The 19942-nt window shown below is 41.3% G+C and overlaps 1 protein-coding gene across 1 annotated transcript; it reads left to right on the forward strand.

Moving 5' to 3' along the window:
• Positions 1-3889: 3889 nt before the first annotated feature.
• CHST10 (carbohydrate sulfotransferase 10) lies at positions 3890-15072 on the forward strand. Its single transcript, XM_009867775.1, has 5 exons — positions 3890-4019; positions 6933-7030; positions 9704-9938; positions 11638-11743; positions 13611-15072. Exons 1-5 carry the CDS (start codon positions 3920-3922, stop codon positions 14146-14148), a joined length of 1077 nt encoding a protein of 358 aa, XP_009866077.1. The 5' UTR covers positions 3890-3919; the 3' UTR covers positions 14149-15072.
• The last annotated feature ends 4870 nt before the right edge of the window (positions 15073-19942 follow it).

Below are 19942 nucleotides of genomic sequence, written 5' to 3' on the forward strand. Positions count from 1 at the left end.
TGCCCCGGGGCCGAGGCGGGTTACGAAGCTGCTGCTCCAGTAGTTGGGTTTTCTTCTCGCTGGCAGGTGAGTTGTGAGTCCTCGGGGAGCATCCAGTGATGGGTGGGAGAGCGGGGCCGATGGGCCTGAACCTGCTGTCAGGGCAGAGGGGAAGCCTCAAGGAAGAACCGGCTTTGGGAAATGCTGGTTAGAACGGATATTGTAACGTTTAGTAGCACCGCGCAACTTACCGGAGCGGTGCGTGGTAGATTTCGGTCCCAGTTTTCTCTTCAGAAGTGTAATAAATCGGCCAGATTGTTTTAAGATTGCACAAAGGAGGCCTTGATGAAAATGGATTAGGTGTCCCTGCTAGCGGTTGGTTTGGCCTTCGTTACCAGTCCCGTTTCAAATTACATCAGTAGTCATGTGCCGGTGGGCCAGCAGTTGGTCTTGGAGGCTACTGCCGAGCTGGCTGGCGTGCCGCTGTCATTCACCGTCTGTGGGGGGCCTGTCCTGCCAAGGAGCCCCTATCCCAGCACCATGAGGCCGTGCACTGAGTTTTAATGTTGTTTAAATCTTCTGTCAGTCATGTGAAGACAGCGGTCGTCTGCAGAGTACGAGTGTGGCGTTTTTTCCACGTAACAGGTTACTTGCAGACCACGGGCCAAGCCTGCTGCGCTTTGTGTCCCGATCTTTGGTTCATGTTTTGCATGAGGAAAAAATAAATTGTACGATTCTTTTGTTTTCTCTTCTTTTCCCCTCATGCAAAACTAGCATCTGGCTGATCTGAGGGTTATGTGACCATTTGTCCTAGGGGTAAGTAGCCCCGGGAGGAAAGGACAGAGGAATAGATGGAGAAAGGGGTTTGGGGGATCTTGCACTCCTAAAAAGTGTAGAATTGCAATAATATATAGGAGTAACCTGGAAAATTCCTGCATATTTCATTATGCGGAGACAGTCTAAACTTTCAACGGCTTTCTTGGTTTTTCTACATGTAAGGGAAAAATGTTTTAGTCAAAAGGAAGTAAAAGACATATGTGGAAGCCGAAAGAAACTGTTAAAGAAAAAAACAGAAGCTAGTACATGTATTCAATAGAAAATAAGTAACAGAGGTAACAAATGCAGTAAGATCAGAGATATGACAGGAAGTATAATTACCCTGTGTGAAAATGATAAAACTATTAGAGAAGCAGCTAGAGAAAGTGAAACAAAAAAACCCCGTTATTTTAAAAATGTTGCTGGTTTTTGCATTTAAATGAGCATAATGATTGAGTTACTCCTGTATATAATTTTGAACAGTCCTGCTCCTTGAATTAGGTAGTAAGCTGCTGATGTGGATGTAGTTTTGTTTAGGATGCTAAAAATAACGGTGTGAGCTACTGTAGGTGATCCTGCTCTGGCAGGGGGTTGGACTAGATGAGCTTTTGAGGTCCCTTCCAACGCCTGACATTCTGTGATTCTGTGTGTAACAGTGCCAGCCATTGTAATTACATTCTGACAGATCCTCTGACAAGGCTCTTGCATCAATGAGCGTGGTTGCAGATTTGCTGTGTGCATAAAAAAGTAGGCAAAACTGCTTAATAGTTTCTGCTTTGGTGTGCTAAAGGGTAGTAGTGGTGCTTCTTGTGGATTTGACTGCAATTCTGTCCCTTTTCTGGTCTCTCCAGTCCTTGAGGGTAAGTAGTATACTGCTCGGAGATGTCTTCACAAGAAATGTTGTTCTCCTGTCCCTAGAGCACAGTGTCGAGCAGCAGGGCCCTGTGTGTGCTAGCTGCTTTTCAGGTCAGAGCACATGGAAACTGCTTTTCCGATGTCAGTTGGCACAACTTCTTACAAATCCAATACATAAATTACATAAATTACATAAGGGGATATAGATCAGTAAACCTGACTGAATGGTATGCATTCGTCACCATTATAAATGCGGGCCTGCTGGCAGGGATGCTGCGAATGTTGGAGGCCATTTCAACCATCCTCTGTGTAGAGCAAAGGTTTGGTCCAGGCCATTTGTCACATCTCTGAAAAGCCTGCGGCTGATGGTTACAAAGAGTTTTTCCTCCTGCAGAATGTTCTCTGCAAGCTTCTATCAGTCTGCTGTCCTGAAGACAGCTTAAATTACATTTTGAACATTGAAGGGTTCTCATGTTTTTAGCAGCGCTACCCAAAATGTAAAAATGTCATTGCTGTGTTTTGTGTCCTGACCTCTATTTTGCATTTCTCTCGTTTGTGAGAGTAGGGAAATTTTAAAAATATCTGAAAGCATAAATTTCAGTCCACTAAATGGGAGACAGTGGATGTTGTGGCAGATTGAGAAATGAGGGCCTTTGAGAGCTCGTGATTTTCAGCATGAATCTCAGGACAAGTTTTGTGCTAGTGCAATGGTGGGATGAGGAAAACTTTTGAACTACTTAGTTGGAAAGAGGTCAGTGCTCTAGAATTCCTGACTTATTATTTACCCTTCCTGGCCAACAGTTTTTGATGTTGAAGAATAATGTGGATCAGACACTGTGTGCTCAGTTGGGAGCTAGAGAATTGCAGCAGAAGATGGGAGATGACAGACGTTGTCTTCATGAAGATCATAGCACCTGCAATTGTCCAAAAGGCAATGGATGCATCTTTTTACCTAAGCACAAGGTTTTTAGGAGAGGTACTTAAAAGGGAAATCATAAAAGAAAAAAGGAACTCCCCAAAGCTACACTAAAACATATTGTGCTGAGAAAATAAAAATAGGCCTGAGCGCTGCCATCCAAGCTAAAAATTATGAATTCTGCTTTCTTAATTGGAGATTATCTGTTCTTTCCTCCTCTCACCCATTTGGCATACATCCTTAGGGTCCCAAATCTGTTGTGAACTACTCATCTGCCTGCACAGGCTTTCAGCATACCCTGAAGACGTTTCACTTTTGTCAGCTACAGTGAGAACCCTTCCTGGAAACATTGCTTTGCTGGAAGGCAAAAGCGAGTTGGAAAAGCGATCAGCACCTATAGCAGTAATACTGATGTTGCAGGTGGACATACAGAAACGTCAAAACCAGGCTCACTTCTGTTATTTAACCTTTGAGGGAATGAAGAAGGTGGAATATTGGAACATGACTGAAACACTTAATACAAAATTTGCCTAGCATGATTTTAAAATCTTAGCTGGGAATGAGGGCATCTCTTTTACTCCCTGGCAATTCATTCACGTGTCTGTGTAGAAAGCGTGCTGCAAGAAAACCCTTTTACTGTCGATGTGGTTAGGGCTTAGAATCATGAAAATAAAAAAAGTCTTCCAAAACTTATGGTTGGTACTTTACAGGCTGTAAAAGTGACAAGATAAAAAGAGACTTTAATATATTGAAACATTTTGTCAGGTTTAGCGTAGTGTTCTCACTTGGTAGCTCCCAGCCTGTAATTTGTGCAGGCTGAGCAGACCAGGAGTCTGTGTTACATGTCATACGCTGACTTAGTTATCCCTGAGAATACTGTTCATGTTACAGCTTGGTTGATCTGCTGACTAGCTACCACCGAGAGGGGAGCTTTCTCCATTCTCCCTTCCTTTCCTACAGTGAGCCATCTTGCGAAGTTAAATCGAAAAATAATCTATAGTTAAAAAAAAAATGGAAGTGTTGCTGATCTTTCTCCTGAAGTAGTCAGTGCTGTTGCCTGTACAAGAAGGGGACAAGGACATGGGGAGGAAGGAGGAGTAAAGCCTCCCGTGGATAGCAGCCCATGGTTACATTGCCTCAGCATTAACATTGGTTAAAAACCCATCTGAAAGGACAAAAAGCAAGAAGTGAAATCTACTACTGCAGATACATGTATATGTGGACTCATACATATTAGAGTTTTGCCATTTTGGTTGTGGAAAGTATTTTTCTGAACAGGAACAAAAATAATTGTGTCAATCTTTCCTCTTTCAAACAGGAAGCAACAGCTTTATATGGCTCACGTCTGACAACATGCACCACCAGTGGCTGCTGCTAGCTGCATGCTTTTGGGTGATATTCATGTTCATGGTTGCTAGCAAGTTTATCACACTGACTTTTAAAGACCCTGATGGTAAGTTCAGCTTTAATGTCTGATGTGAAACAGAGAATTGAATGGTGCTTCACACAACTGCTCTTTATGTGCAGACTAGTTCTCAGCATGTTACCACTTCTTCAGGAGGACTGAGAACAGAGCAATTAATTTCTAGAAGTGGCAGTGCTGATACTCAGTTTCTGCTTTGCTTGGTATAAGTGTGCCAAACTAACATTATGTCATTTATTTTCTTTTTTTTTTGGTGATTAAGAGTAGAGGGGATCATGTTTAGCAGTCTTGTCTTCTGAAGTCTATTTCTTAAATACACTGTTTCAGTATCTTGATCTACTAGGAGTAGAAGTCAAATGCACAATAACAGAGCACATTTGCCTGTTTAAAGACAGATTCACAAGGAATTTTTTTTTTTGGTGATTAAGAGCAAATCACCAAAGGGATCATGTTTGGCAGTCTTGTCTTCTGAAGTCTATTTCTTAAATACACTGTTTCAGTATCTTGATCTACTAGGAGTAGAAGTCAAATGCACAATAACAGAGCACATTTGCCTGTTTAAAGACAGATTCACAAGGAATTAGAGTTCTGTCACATGATACCGGTTTCTGCCCTCTTGTGACTCCCCATCCTGTGACTGCAGCATTATATAAAACTTAGGGAAAGTTTCATGTCATCTGTGGTACACTTAGCCTAGCCACCTCTGCCCTGCTTCTTGCGTTCAGTTTTATCCTCTGCTGTTTGACTGACAAACAGCTTATAGGCTTTTGCTTAGCTTAAGTAGCCCAGATGGTATTAAGCTGATGGGGAATTTAAGCCATTTGATGACACCACACAGCACGTTACAGTTTTCTGTCTGCTGAGTTGCTGCTGTTCCAAAGCCGTCCTACGGGAAGTTTAGGGTGGAAGTGATGACATGACTTACAGTTCCAAGAGATCCGTATTTCTGTGTCTTAAGATATGCAAAAAGTGAGTAACTTCTGAAGGGCTGACATCACTGTGCCATTTGTTTCAGTGACTTGGTAGTGTGTACATTTTCAAATAGCATAACTCTGTGTGGAGATTTATTCAGCAAGTCTATAGAGATGAGATCTGAAGGCTAACATAGCTTTCCTTGGTCCCAGCTGTTTTTGAGCACTAATACAGCTGCAAATAAGCTGGTCTTATGTTAGGGAGTTAAATCTTCCACTATTTCATTCTATGCCAACTCTTGTTTCCCAGCTCAGGTTTACTTTTGAGTGTTTTTTTCCATCAGAATTTGTCAGGAGGATTAAAATGTAGATTTAAAAAAAAATATTGGAGTACATTATTTGGGTTTACTTGCTTTTTATTAACTTGACTCACCAATTTATTTTTTTTTGTCTATGCTGAATCTTCCTTCCTTTTTAAAAATTTTTGAGCAGAAGATTGTATGAATTCTTTAATCTCCAGTCCTGCAAAGGCATGACTGTGTTCAGGTGTATGTATGTTTTGGGGAAGCTGGTGTTTGCACTGGGATTGATGAAGCGGCATAATTTGAATGTACGGTCAGAACTTTGGAGAAAGTCTGAACAGGATGGCAAATCCTGGAGGCACTCTTCTAGACTTAATAAAATATGGCTTGTCAGAAATTTTTCTTGTTTGGATGTGTCTACTTAGCAGCTAGAACCAAAACAGCAGATGCTCAATGAATCAATGTTCTCTTGTAAAGCCTTTTAATGATGTCTTGGATGCTTGAGCAACAGGAACTTCTTGAAGAGAAGGAGCAAGTTTCTGTCCATTATCTCTAGTAGCATCTGCAGCCATGGTTTTACTCAGTAATAATGAAAGATACTTTAACTGCTCTTCCACTGAGCCAGATTGCTTTGATTTTACAAAAGGATACTGTGAAGTAAGTCTGTGCGCAACAATATTTACTGTAATTGATGGCTTGGAGGCTTACGTTGTTTTCAGCTTTAATTTGCTTTTCTGTGTGTTGCCCTCTGTTAAAATGCAGTGTAGGCAGAGTACTCCTTTAAATAAAGGACATCGACAGTGCACATATTTTCTTGACTGTAAAACAGTAAGCCACTATGAATGCAAAGAGAGATTATTCATAGAGGAAACTACATGAAAGGAGTAGTCCAGTGTGTAGTGAAATAAATTTTCAGGGAGGAATCGTGTCCTTTTTGCTTTATTGTTAGGGAAATCTGCTACTAATTTTTGATCTTTCTGCACCATGTAAAGCTACCACCTTGTGTTATTTTTCAGTTGACCTGCAGCATAACAATTGCAAATGGTGCAAAGTGTTCTTCCCTTACATACTTTAATCTGATCTCTAACTATTAGCTGCCCTAAAGTCATTAAAAAAGAACAAGAGTATCAGCTTTTCTTTCCTTGTGGGAGTCTCTAAGGAAGGCCGTTGGTCTAGTAAAAAAGGGGGGATCTTGTATTTATTGCTGGTTAGACATGTTCACTTAGAGCACCAAAGAAATAAAAGGTGATCCTTAATGACACACTTCTTTTGGTAAGGTCTAAAAGTTTACAACAGGAGAAACCTATCTACTAATATGAGAGGAGGGAGAAACCTGACAGGTGAAGTTTTTTATTTCTACATGCTTTGGGAAGTTTATCTCCTACTCTCAAGTTCATATAATAATGCTCAATTGTCTGCCAGTCGTGATATTTGGATTTATAATTTCCGTGTCTCTCTGCACAGTTTGAAAAAGACCAAAATAAAAGATACTGGCCATGTTTCTTTGATAAAACTCAACTGAAGTTGCATCCAAAATTCCCATGGACTACATCCTTTAAAATATTCATAGTCTGTCCCATGTCCTGTCTCGTACTTGCCCACATGGAGACGATTCCTAATGGTTTGTAAGCTTCATACTGAAACTAACGTTCAGTTGTGTTAGTTATAAAGCAGAAATAGTTGCCTTCCCCCCACCTTCTGTAATGCTGTTATCTCTCTTCCTTCGTTAGGCTATGGTGCCAAGCAGGAGCCATTGGTACTGACAGCTGTGACAAAAGTGGAGGAGGTACACGTGCCAGAAGAAAAGCATTGGCCCAAAGAATTCCAGGTGCATACTACTGAGTTAAGGGTTACGTGTATTAAAGAGTGGGGCAAAATAAGATATTAAGTAGGGGCTTCCTGTTGTTAAAAGGAATTGCTAGACAGGAATTATTTATTCAGGCTGTTCTATTTAGGTAGAGCCAACAGAGTTCATTTTAGCTTCACAAAGCTAGTTGCAGTAACCTGCTGTCTTGTTTCATCTGAGTCATTCAACTTCATATGTTTCCATTTCAAGGAGCAAATCGTTACAGTATTCCTTTATCAAGTCAGGACAATAATTTTTGCTAGCCTTTTTAATGCAATGGCCCACTTTTGGATTACTTGTGTTCTGCCTTGCTGTAGCCATCAGGTTTGTGGTTCTTGAGAGGAAACCCGTGTCTTGTCTATTCTCTTAGTTCTCTGCCCAGTCTCTCCGATTCTTTTTCTCGGCCTTCATTTGTTTTGTGCTCTTTGTGCTTCTCGGCGTTTTTCCAAAGTAGAACATGAACACAATGGTATTCAGTACCAGTCAGTCTCTCTGATTCTTTTTCTCGGCCTTCATTTGTTTTCCATGTTTTTGTGCTCTTTGTGCTTCTCGGCGTTTTTCCAAAGTAGAACATGAACACAATGGTATTCAGTACCAGTTGATCCTTCAGATGCATAGTTCTGTGCTTTCAGCACTAAGGCAGGACAAATGCAGCGCTTGCTAATTTACAAGGCAACTCTGAAAGTCCTTTATGCAGATGTAAATTTGAGACTAGTTGCACAGTAGGCTATGGCCTTCTTTTTCCCCATTGGTTACATAAGTCATGTTGAGAGTATTTCTGTGATGCAGCATGGAAAATAGGTTTCTGTATAAACATAACCCTTTGGGTTTGTATGTTAAAAAAAAACCAAGAAACTTAAGTTATCCTCAAAGTACTTGGGAGAAACACTTTGGTGGAAGGCAAGCAGGTCTGTTTCGTGAGTTTTAATATCTCCCTTTACTTGTATGGAAGAGGATAATAAGGTTTCTGGATCTAAAACTATTCCCTCTTGAATTCCTGATAGCATGAAGTGCAGAACAATAACGTTAGTCTTGGTTGCATGCAAAAGGAATTGTTTTGACAGATAAACAATCTGTCAGGCTGTTCAGATTCTGATCAGGGGATACTGGAGAAGAGTAGCAAACAAAAAAAGTAGAGTGAGATTTTTTTCATCATGAAGGATTTGGAGAAGAAGTAAAATCATACCTTTTTTGTGTGTAGCTTGGTCACTGTGCCTAGAATCACAGTCCCACCAGACCAGGTTGCTCCAAGCCCCATCCAGCCTGGCCTTGAACACTTCCAGGGAGGGGACAGCCACAGCTTCTCTGGGCAACCTGTGCCAGTGCCTCACTACCCTCACAGAAAATAATTTTTTCCTAATATTTAAGGTAAATCTACTCTCTCTTAGTCTGAAACTGTTGCCCCTTGTCCTGTCACTACATGCCGTGATACGAAGTCTCTCTCTGTCTTTCTTATAAGCCCCATTTAAGTATAGGAAGGCTGCAATAAGGTCACCCTGGAACCTTCTTTTCTCCAGGCTGAACAACTCCAATTCTCTCAGCCTTTCTTCATAGGAGAGGTCCTCCGTCCCTCTGACTGTTTTTGTGTCCTCTTCTGGACCTGCTCCAACAGGTCCACATCCTTCTTGTGTTGAGGGCCCCAGAGCTGGACACAGTACTACAGGTGAGGTGTGACCAGAGCAGAGCAGAGGGGCAGAATCCCCTCTTGACCTGCTGGCCACGCTGCTTTTGATGCAGCCCAGGATGTGATTGGCCTTCTGGGCTGTGAGCACACATTGCTGGATCAAGTCCAGCTTTTCATTCATCAGTACTCCCAAGTCCTCTGCAGGACTGCTCTCAGTCAGTACATCCCTTAGTCTGTACTGATATTGGGGATTGCCAGCTACATAAATCGGTTAGTGGAACGGAGAAGGTTTGTCAGTAGAAGTTTAAAATTTCCCATCACCTGTTAATTGAACAAGCTCCTTTTTTCCTCTTTCCCCACTAATCGTGAAGCAGACATGGTTGTGGTTTTTGTCTTAGTCTCAGAAAAAAAGGTTTGTCAAACAGTTAATCCATTTTTGGGGAGATGAATCCTGCTTATTTCTCTTACTTGCCACAGGAAAAGCTGATGTTCATTATGTGAATTTTTGTCCACCTAATTTTGTTACAGCTTGGATAGATGGAAGCGCTGAGTGCCTACAAGCACTACAAAACAATCCTAAATTCTTCTTTCCCAGTCAGATGGGCCAACATCCCTGAGCCCCATCTCCTGAGATATTAAAGCTGAATTTCTCTTGAAATACCTGTCCCAACCCCGCAGAAGCTTTCTTAGTGGCTGTTCAAGCCTTGTGAGAGTTCCAGTGTTTGGTCAAGTAGTATTTTATTCACATAGATAAGACCCTGCTGCTCTGCAGTGGACTTAGATTGTTATATGGAAAAGCTTTTACTACTGTCTACTACTACATAATGACTTAAGAGTCAAACCAACGTGTACAGCAGCAGCACAGGAAGATGGCTGTGTGCTACTCCTTTAGTTAATACATAGCAATCTCTTAATTGTGATTCTGGGAGCCACTAGGATGCACAATTTGGGGATTTTTATACTTTAGAATTTTATCTGAAAACTAAATCCTTGCACTTTTGTTTTTTCTTTCCCCTCTGTGTTTCATAAAGACAACTGGAAAGGCTTTTTCTGGAAATCCGATCCACCAGCCCCTGGTTCATATGGAAAGACTTGAGCTTCTCAGGAATGTCTGCAGAGACACTGCATTGAGAAATCTCTCTCACACTGCAGTTTCCAAATTCGTCTTGGACCGAATATTTGTGTGTGACAAGCACAAGATCCTGTTTTGTCAGACGCCAAAAGTGGGCAACACTCAGTGGAAAAAAGTCTTGATCGTTTTAAATGGTATCTACTCTGCTGTGGGTGTGTGGGTTTCTTTGAGGAGGAGGAAAGAACAGAATTGGGACAACACAAAAATGGATTCTTTCTGCTTTTCTGTACACTGCTACTTAATTTCAGCTTTTTGTTCTTTACAGTTGCTTCTGGTCCTTTCAAAACATCTCTTTTAAAGAAAATATTGTTATTACCTTGTTATTACCTGGCTCAAATGTGATTTGAGTCATAAAAGAGTACCCATGTGCGTGTGGTAGGTAGTTCAGTTATCTTAAGAGGGGTAGCACTAATTTATATAAAGAAAGTATCGAGTGCATTAGAAGTACTTACTGTTACCAGAATTTAAGAGATAACATGTGAAGAATAGCTCGGGACAGGCGGAGATGTTTTGGCTGCGTTGAGTGGAGGATAACTCTTGTCTTACCAGGAAGGAACCTTTCCTCTTGAGCTACCAAGTGCTGGTATATTGGATAATGATAAAAAATTGGATCTGCATGAACACTGGTCTCTTCTGCCTCAAGCTGCCAGTATACTAGTATCTGCTGCTGAAGACTACTGCTGCAGTTGCCCTAACTCTCCAACTTGGGTAGCTTCAGCAGGCAGGACTGGTACTTGAGGGGGAATACCTACATCAAAATACCTAAGAGGTATTTGGAGATTCAGGATCAAAAAATGCAGTTGTGGAGCTGTGGGGAAGCTAACTCTGCTACCGCTCATACTGAATCTCTGCTCTGGATGAATGCAAGGTTTCAGTTTCTGTCAGCTTGTAGAAATCTGACGTCTGCTGTTCACATGTAATTGACTCAGAGTGTTAAAGTAGATTATTAGAAAATAACAAAATATACCATCACCAAAAAACAAAATAGAAAAAAAAAAGAAAAAAATAGAAGCTGAGTTGTATGGATTATTCAGTGCAGTTTTGGAAGGCTGTAGAGGCTTTCACCTAAAGAGCTTCTTTTGTATATCCCCCTGTTCTTGCTGCAGGTTGGTACTCTGAAATGATGTTGTGTGAAGGCTTACTGCTAAAGCCCAAGGGGCCCACTTTCTCAAGGTCATAAAAACTTCTAGGATCAGGATTTTAAAATAAATGCATCAGAATTCAGTGATGTTCTTTTTCATGTCAGCTTATGTGAAATGAGTATCTGGAGGCTTTCTATTGTTAATTTTAGTGCTTTTTAATCTGTGTCGTATTGTATGATTGGAATTTTTGTCTCAGCACAGCACAGTCATGAAAAGAACTTCATGGATCCTGACAGCAAAGTGCTTTTCTGTTGAAGCACTTCCAAAAGCAGCCCACAGCATTTATTTTTTGTTGGTGGTAGAAACTCAGCCAAAAAGCTGGTTCCTTTTTTGGAGTTAATCCTCAAAAGTCTTCCTCTGTTTGTGCGTGTGGAATGGGGACACTGAGGTGGGAAGTTATAGGCTTAGACATAATTGCTGCTGAAATTTACATAATGTGCTTTTCTGACAGTTTTGAGGCCATTTGGTCTGGGACCTTGATGTCACATATCCTAAAGAATTTTACTGGTTTTCAGCTTCACAGTCAGAATCTCTCATCATTTAACAGTTTTAAACATAGTAACCACAAATGCTAAAAATACAGAAAAGAGAAAGATAAAAAGCTGTCAGCCAAAGGCACACATGGTTTATTGTGCTCACTTTTTTTCCCCTCTTGGAAAATTCACTTGGTCTCTCTTTTTGATTTATATAGGAGCATTTTCCTCCATAGAAGAGATCCCAGAAAATATTGTACATGATCATGAGAAAAATGGGCTTCCACGCTTGTCCTCCTTCAGTGACTCTGAAATTAAAAAGCGGTAAGAGGTGGCTTCCCAGGACGGTGGGAGGGGTTTGGAGTCAGTGGTGTTACGAGCAGTCAAGAATACAGTTGGGGTCTACATCTGGAATTTAGGACAATGGTGTTTTTGCTCCATCACTTGTATTGTGGCACCATGCTGTTACCCTCGCAGATGTTGCTGTGACTACCTACCTACGGGCTCTGAAGGAGGACACCAGTGTAATTGGTAATTAGGTTAGGTGAGCCACCCACCTCCCTCTGCATGTAGAGTTTCTGTAGTCAATCCATAACTGACCTTCAGAAGGGAAGGTTTGGTTGAAAGGTCCAGCCTGATGCCTTGTAAGTAAATCTCAGTGCCTGTGCTTAACATTGTGATTGCAGGCAGATTTACTCACTCCATTTGGACTAGCTAGGTTTAAAATGTTAGTGCTCCTCAGCCTGTCCATTCAGCTAAACCACTTTATCTTCCTGTTTTGATGCTTCTGGTTCTCAGAGCAGAAAAGATACTTCTCAGCAGTAGAACCTTCTAAATTACTTTGGCTAGATTTTCGACTGTGTATGCTCTTACCTCTTTGAGAGCCTGTGCCACATATAATGCCTGTAAGGAGTGCAGCATGGAGACAACAGGACATAAGATGACAGTGGACACTTGTAAGCTTGTGCTTGCGTGGTTTTTATGTGTGTTAAGCCATTCCGAAGAATCAACCCCTTACTCACATGGTGACAGCTATGAGCAGAGCTCAGCCCAAGGTTTGTTGTGGTACAAATACGTTTATTGCTGCTGTGCCTGTGGAAACACAGTCACTTGGTTGTGTTGATAGTGTGCAAGATAAAATACTGTCACCATGTTCTTGAGACCATGGATCTGTTTTTCCCCTCCCTGTGAATAGCCCTGCATAGAGAGTAACTGTTCACCTGGGGGATGAGCCATACCCAGAGTATTTGAAATTGAACACCATTGTGGTTTGGGCTGTTGCAGTTAGCCTATCACAGAATTTGTGCTGGAGATGCATAGCGTGAGTTCTGTTGGGAACTCTGAAATAAAATATTAGAGAGCTCAGGTGTAGAGAGAGAGGTCTAGTTTGCTGACCTACCTGGTTAGGAGTAAGTCAGGAGAATCTGAAGATTGGTCCAAGCGCCTGTTGGAGCTGGAAACAGTCCATCCAGTCACTTCAATGAGGACTGGGCTCTAGATCTCCTTTCTCAGCTGTTTACTGAAATAAACTTTGTTCTCAATTTACTGCTACAAATAATCTCTGACTACAAAATATTGCATCTCAGTTGTATTACAACAAAATGTGAAATTCTGTTGAAAGCCGTGGTTTCGTGAAAATAATGTTCTCGGCCATTACTGAAAGCATGACAAATCATCAGATAAAATACCTAAATTTTGTGGTGTTTTTTTTTTTTATTTAAGCAGTGATTTGTCTAACCACCTGCCAGTAAAAAATGCCCTCTGTGCATTTACCTGCACCAAGCCACCTTTTCCATGTCTTTGTGTATGTTGCATCTTGAGCTTAATCACATGGCGTTAAAAATACCTTTGACTTAGAGCTTTCAGCATCTTTTCAGCATCTTTCATCTCCTAGTTATATGAATTGAGATAAACTAAGCTCCTCCAGTTGGAATAAAATGTGAAAACTAGGAAGAACTATATCCACTTTGCGCTGTATACAAAAACTGATTGTAAAAAGATAGAAATTCTGTTTCCAGTCCTATTGGTTATAATATTGATAGACGGTGACAATAGTGTAAGATTCATATTGCTGCGTCTGCAGTCAGTTTGTTTCTTAAGTTTTTATTTCATTTTTGCTAAACAAACTTTAAACACTTTGCTAAACACTTTCATTAATTCGCTTCTTACTTTTTTCCCTTCCTCTGTTTAGACTGAATTTATACTTCAAGTTTTTTATTGTTAGAGACCCGTTTGAAAGACTCATTTCTGCATTTAAGGACAAGTTTGTGCACAATCCTCGATTTGAACCTTGGTACCGGCACGAGATTGCTCCCGGCATAATTCGTAAATACAGAAAGAATCGCACGGAGACCAAAGGGCTGCAGTTTGAGGATTTTGTGCGCTATCTGGGTGACCCCAATCACCGATGGCTGGATGTTCAGTTTGGTGACCACATCATTCATTGGGTCACGTATGTGGAACTTTGCGCCCCCTGTGAAATCACCTATAGCGTGATCGGGCACCACGAAACCCTGGAGGAGGATGCTCCATTTATCTTGAAAGCAGCCGGCATAGACCATCTGGTATCATACCCCACGATTCCACCAGGCATAACGGTGTACAACAAAACGAAAGTAGAGCGGTATTTTTCAGGCATTAGCAAGAGAGACATAAGACGCCTCTATGCGCGGTTTGAAGGCGATTTTAAACTCTTTGGTTATCGGGAGCCAGATTTCTTGCTTAAATGACACCTCTAGGGTAAGCTCTGAAGAAGTGTCTCATGGATTAATCGAAACCTGCGTGAATACCAGCTGCAACACCAACAGAGCTGAGAACAACCGTTTATTTTCTAGCTTTTTGATGTCACTCCATTTTTCAGTGAAATATTCGTCACATGAACAAGTAGGGGCTTATAGTTGTTGTTGACTGAACATGTTTTCAATATCTGACATGGCAATCTGTTAGGAATGAAGTCTCTGTTATCTGTAATACAGAATTCCACTTCTCCCCTCTTCCCTCCAGGAAAAAGGAGAACGAATGGGCTGTGATCTTGCCCTTCTCCCAGAGAGAATGCCTTTTTTTAAATCTATTGAACTATTTATAAAGATGGCGATTTCACTGTAGGTTGACTCTGACACGTGCGTGAACTTGGTGATTCATGCTTATGAGAAAGGCATGTATTCTCCCATGAGCTTTGAAAATGAGAGGGCAGGACAGGACTAAAAATTGATTAAATGCTTGACAAATAAAATCATCTAGATCTGTCATGTGGCCGCTATAACAACGGTAATGCTGATCTAATCCCATTCTTGTTTGTCACAAAATGAACCTAATTAGACAGATGCTTTAGAGGTGTTAAAAAAGGGACTGGTTCCAGAGCCCAGTTGTCTTTGTATTTTTGTCAAGTGTTTACTGTACTTACTACTGATCTATTGAGCCTCATAATTCTACTTTTGATTTTCAAGGTATTATTTAACTCCTGGCTATGCAAGTTATTTGAGAGCACGAGATGCAAATATGGAGCATAGAAATATGAAACTGCTAGGGAAACTTTAAGGAAAATTAAATTAAAATAAAGTATTAGTTGTATTACCGGGAGCACATTTAGAAATCACACGATGCTCTCACACAACTTAACTTGTTTTGTCTTCTAACAGTTAATAAAGAAGCCATGAAAAGAGGATGTCATACACCAGAGCTGCTAGAGTTACTTGGATTAACGATCTACCCGTTTCTCATATCTAGCTTTGCTCAATGTTCAGTACCTTAGAGAACAGAAAAATTAACCCCCTCTGAAATTCATCTCCCTCTGTTAAAGCAGACAGGATGAATCCCTGTTTTTCTCAGTAATTCACTGCTGCGGCGTCCTGACTCAAAAATGCGCAATGCTTGTGTTATTAATGGAGTGAGTTATCTACTTGCCAGGAGTTTGAACATCACTCAACTTTGTGTACGCGTTTTACACATTAAAAAACCACAGCTGAATGGATGCAGCCATCATATTTGCCTGTTCTTGCATTGTATCTCATAAAGAGCAGCCCCTTGCTTGAGTTCACTAGCAATAAAAGTCAGCGTGTTGCCACCTCGGTCCGCAGGCCAGGGCAGAGAGAGCGAGAGAGAGACCACGTGTGTGAAATACAGGAATTGCTCTGACACAGCGAGCACGTGAACTGTATTTCTTAAATCTCAGTCCCGAAAGGTTAATTTTCAGCTCAGCGTAATGTTGCTGGCTAGGGATGCTACCCCTGGCCAGTGCTATGGAATCTGATTGCAAACCCAGCCACGGTATGTTTTTGACAGCTTCCTTTATCAACACGAGGAAGTGTCTTGCGCTCGTGAACAAGGAAAGCTGTGCCAAGCTGACATATGTTGCTACCTGCAAAAAGGAAGCCCCGTTGTAGCTGGAAATTATTTTAGAATGATCTCAACAGACTAATTGTAATAAGGGAGAACTTTTAATGGAGCATCGTTAGCAGGAAAATATTCCAGGGTGACAAAGCTGGAAGGTGCGATTTTTTTTTTTTTACCTTCTTTTTTTTTTTCCAAAAACAACAATTACAGTGCCCTAGCTTTTTAATTCTTAACCAACAATAAAAAGATGTTAACAGCTCCAGGTTTTTCTGTGGTTTTCTTAATATGGAAAATTAGCAAAAGGTACTGTTAAACGCATTTTGGAGCTAATGACCTGATTGATTACCTCTCCGCCAATCTAAAATGTAACAATGAATAATGTATAGTAAATTCAGGCCTTAAAGTTTAATTCTAATAAAGATAAAGTAGAATTGTTTTCCTCTGAAAGCATAAGCTACTGATCACACAGAACACCAACGAATGTTTGTATTTTTCTTAGTAAATTATTTAATGTGTCAAGGTGTGTACTGTTTTCCCAGCTCCCTGCTCCTGTGCTTTTCAGCCTGGGACTGGAACACTCGTCACCATTTCTTCCATTCAAACACAAAGTGTCTCCTTTCAGTGATACCTTCCTGAGCTATATTTTCTTTCTTGAAATGTGTTTTTTTTTCCTCACGTGGCTGAAGTAATGGCAGTGTGGTTTTGGCATGACTCTTGCAGAAGCTTGGATAATGCAAAAGCCCTTGGTGAGGGATGGTGAGGTTCTCTTTACATCGCTCTGGTGTAGGCAGCATGGCCAGAGCACACTGTGTCAGGTTAGAAGGCTCTTGCCTCCACTAGTTATGAGGAGTTACGTGTTTGTGTTTTGGTTTAGTTTAATTGTACTCTATGCAAGGCTTTTACAAATTTAGTCCTGGTGGCATGCATGAACGTCGTTTGGCTGTTCAGATGTCAGCTTCGTACTGCTTTCAAACTACAGGTGATATTTATGTTGTATTTTGGGAACTGCTGGCCAAGATTGTTACGTGTCTTTTCTTCAGAAAACAAGCTCACATCCATATTTCATCCATGTCTGTTTCTTCTTATTGTCTCCTCTTGGCAGCTTTTGAATTCTCTGGCCTATTTTAACCACACTTTACAGAGGAAAGTCAAGCTCTTAGGGGTAGTGAGTTGCAGGAATTTTATTGAAAGTAAGAAGTATTCTTCGTACATCAGGGAGTCCATGCTCCGTGTTAGCTTTAGGGAAATTACAGGCAGGAAACTTGAGTTTTACTGCTTCTACTCATGGAGCTCCTTGTTTCTCATGGCTTCTCTTGCCTAATGCTCCCAGTCTGACCTCTGATCTCAGCTAACAAAGACAAAAATCATTAATTAAAATGTGCTCCATGGGTCTTTTATCTTCACATTCCATATAATATTAAGGACATTGCTAGAGATCAGCTGATGGGGTTTTCTTTTTGAGGTCTGGGGTAGTTTGGGGTTTTTTTTGCTTTCTTTTCTTGTGGTGAAAATGGATCCAAAATTCACTTGCTTGTGAACCAACTTTAAGGGCAACGCCTGTCCCCTTTTCTTTTAACTTCAGCTCACAATGCTTTTATCACAAGTGTGCTTTCTGATCATGTGTCACGAAGATGTTTTTCTGTAGTTAAAAATATGTGTGCAATTTTTTATTTTGGGAACTGTTCCTTAAAAAAAGTAGCAATTCAAAAGTGGCCTGGAAGTACCTATTTTTTTCACAGGTAAGCATGTTGTTTTCCTATTTGTGCTTAGATGCTGGCCTGTTTGTACTGAGGGTAACAGCCCCCTGCTGCTGCTGCTTGTCGCTGTCCTCAGATCAAGGAAGCCATCAGACAGCTGTGGCTTTTGCGTTATGTTACTTTTTTCCGTTGAGGTGTTAATAACTTTGTTAGCTGGGAAAGCCACCTTTCATCTTATCTGTGCTCCAGAAAGTTTGCTGAGAAAAGAGTGTTTATATAGAGATTGCTTAAGCTTATGTTCTCAGATGAAAAAGGATGCTCCTCAGTGTATCTGCCTGTATCTGATATCCCTTAATTGACAGGGAGAGGGTGAATGATCTTTCCGCTTAATGGCCTTATCATGATTTACACTAAGCCCCCATCCTATTATTACAGCAACACAGAGGGCCCCGGAAGGAGGAGTAAATTCAACGTGCGCTTATTCTAAATGTGAGAGTGTAAAAGAAACTTGACACAGGAGTTGGGCCCTGAAGATTTATCATGGCTAATCGCTTGTTATATGTCATCTGCAGAAGCTAGCGCGGTTTCTTTGTGGCCTGCGCCTGAGAAGATTTATGCAAGGTAGAAAGAGGCTTGTGGGTGGTGGAAAATTCCCTTTCAGCCTAAGTTAGCTGTGCGTGTTCCTGGGCTGCTGCCGTGGGAAAGGATTTAGAAGGGAATGATCCTATTAGCAGCAAAGCCTGCAGTGCTCAGGCTGGCGAGCGCCGAGTGCCTCCCTCCTGGAGGAGCGCAGCTGACTTTAGTGCTGCCTTACATAAATCTCTATTTTTGTGCTTTTAATGCAGTTGTGTGCAGCTGAGCTGTCGTGTTGCTTACCTGCGTGTAGGAGTAGCCCGAGGTGCCTCACCTTGGTCGTGGTGAGAGCAGCTTTGAAAGGCCTGCAGCCTGTTTTGCGGTGCAGTCCCAGGCATTTCCCTTAAGCGAGCAGCGTTAGGCCTGGTGGCAACAGGCCAGTGTAAGCAGAGTAATGGTGCTGTTTGGGGCTACCTACTGTAAAATCATCGTTTTTCCCTTTAAATTCAGGCAGGAGTGAAAAGGGGAAAAGATGCATGTTTGCTTTTAGTCCTAAAGAGGAACTGTGCTGATAGAAATACCACACTGATAAACTCAAGCAAGGCAATGTCTGGGAGAGCAACGCTGAAAAAAGCCGTGGGCAGCTGCTTTAAAGCTCCCTGGAGATGCTGGATTCCGTGTTAAAGTTGTTGAAGCTTTATGGGAGGTGTTAGAGGAGCAAGCATGCTTTCCCGTATGCTGTGTGTGAGTGCCAGAGGAGCAGCTGCTGATGGGACAGCAGACGCATGGCAGGCTGAAAGCACGAAGCATCTGCTGTGAGTGTCTGTTTGAAATAACAGAAAGCGGGGGGAAGAAAAGTGGAAAGAAAGTAATGAAAAAAAAATCCTGAAGGTTCCATACCTGAAATTGCAGTGCCTCCTTTAGCTACCAGAAATGCATTGACTGCCCTGGATGTGTACAAGTAATTTCTGAGCAGTTTGTGGGACAGAAGCAAATCTTCGAATAGGAGGCTAAATGTGGACCATAAGGCATCTGTACACGCTGTGGAAAGTGATTTAATACTGAGAAGATAGCCAAGGCTCTCAGTCATGCCTAGATAAATGGATCTCATCTAGGAAAAATGTATGGCTATGCTGGAAGCATACAAGGAGAGCAGAAAGCTCTTGTGGAATAACTAGTTTTGTTAACAACTACACGATACACACCAACTGTGATTTAAGAAGTAGGAACATTTAGTCATGTAGATCTTTTTTTCCTTCTGTCTACAGCCTTTCTGGTTTACTCAGTTTTCTTCTCATGTCCTGAGAGGTCTTCGGATGATACACCACAGTATGACCTGTTATTCTTGTCAGAAGGGTGGAAGACGCTGTAGGAAATACAAAATGTTCTCCATAATCTTGAGGAACACCAAGAGAAAATTCAGGAGGCCAGCAATCACGAATGACTTGTGGTGACTCTGAAACCAAGATTGCATGAGCCACTTACATGTTTCATAAGTTGGTCAAGAATTAACTTATGGAAAAATTATTGCTGTTCTGTATTGGGCATCTTTGTTCTTATGTTTTGAATGGCTTCTAGTAAGGCTTTACAGTGAGTAAAATTTGAATCTGCCATACTGCAAAGCTTCATTTTGGATCCACCTGTTCTACTCTCATTCTACTTTAAGCATTTTGTAGAGGAAGAGTTGACTCTTTGCACTTACTGAGTTTCCTTGGTTTCTGACTGTTCTTATTTGTACGTGTGAAAAGCCAGCAAGCAAGAAGAGTCAACTAGTACTCTGGAACTGACTCTAAAGACTCTAAAGTGGACTTATATTTGTATGCCTCTGTGCACTTCACCAAGTTCTTGCATCATTTTTTCCTTTCATTATCTTCTCAGTCTAGCTCTTTGCCATAAAATCCATCAGAGTATGTATTTATGA

The sequence above is a fragment of the Apaloderma vittatum genome, unplaced genomic scaffold (assembly GCF_000703405.1).
Source record: "Apaloderma vittatum isolate BGI_N311 unplaced genomic scaffold, ASM70340v1 scaffold2414, whole genome shotgun sequence".
NCBI classification, from domain to species: domain Eukaryota; kingdom Metazoa; phylum Chordata; class Aves; order Trogoniformes; family Trogonidae; genus Apaloderma; species Apaloderma vittatum.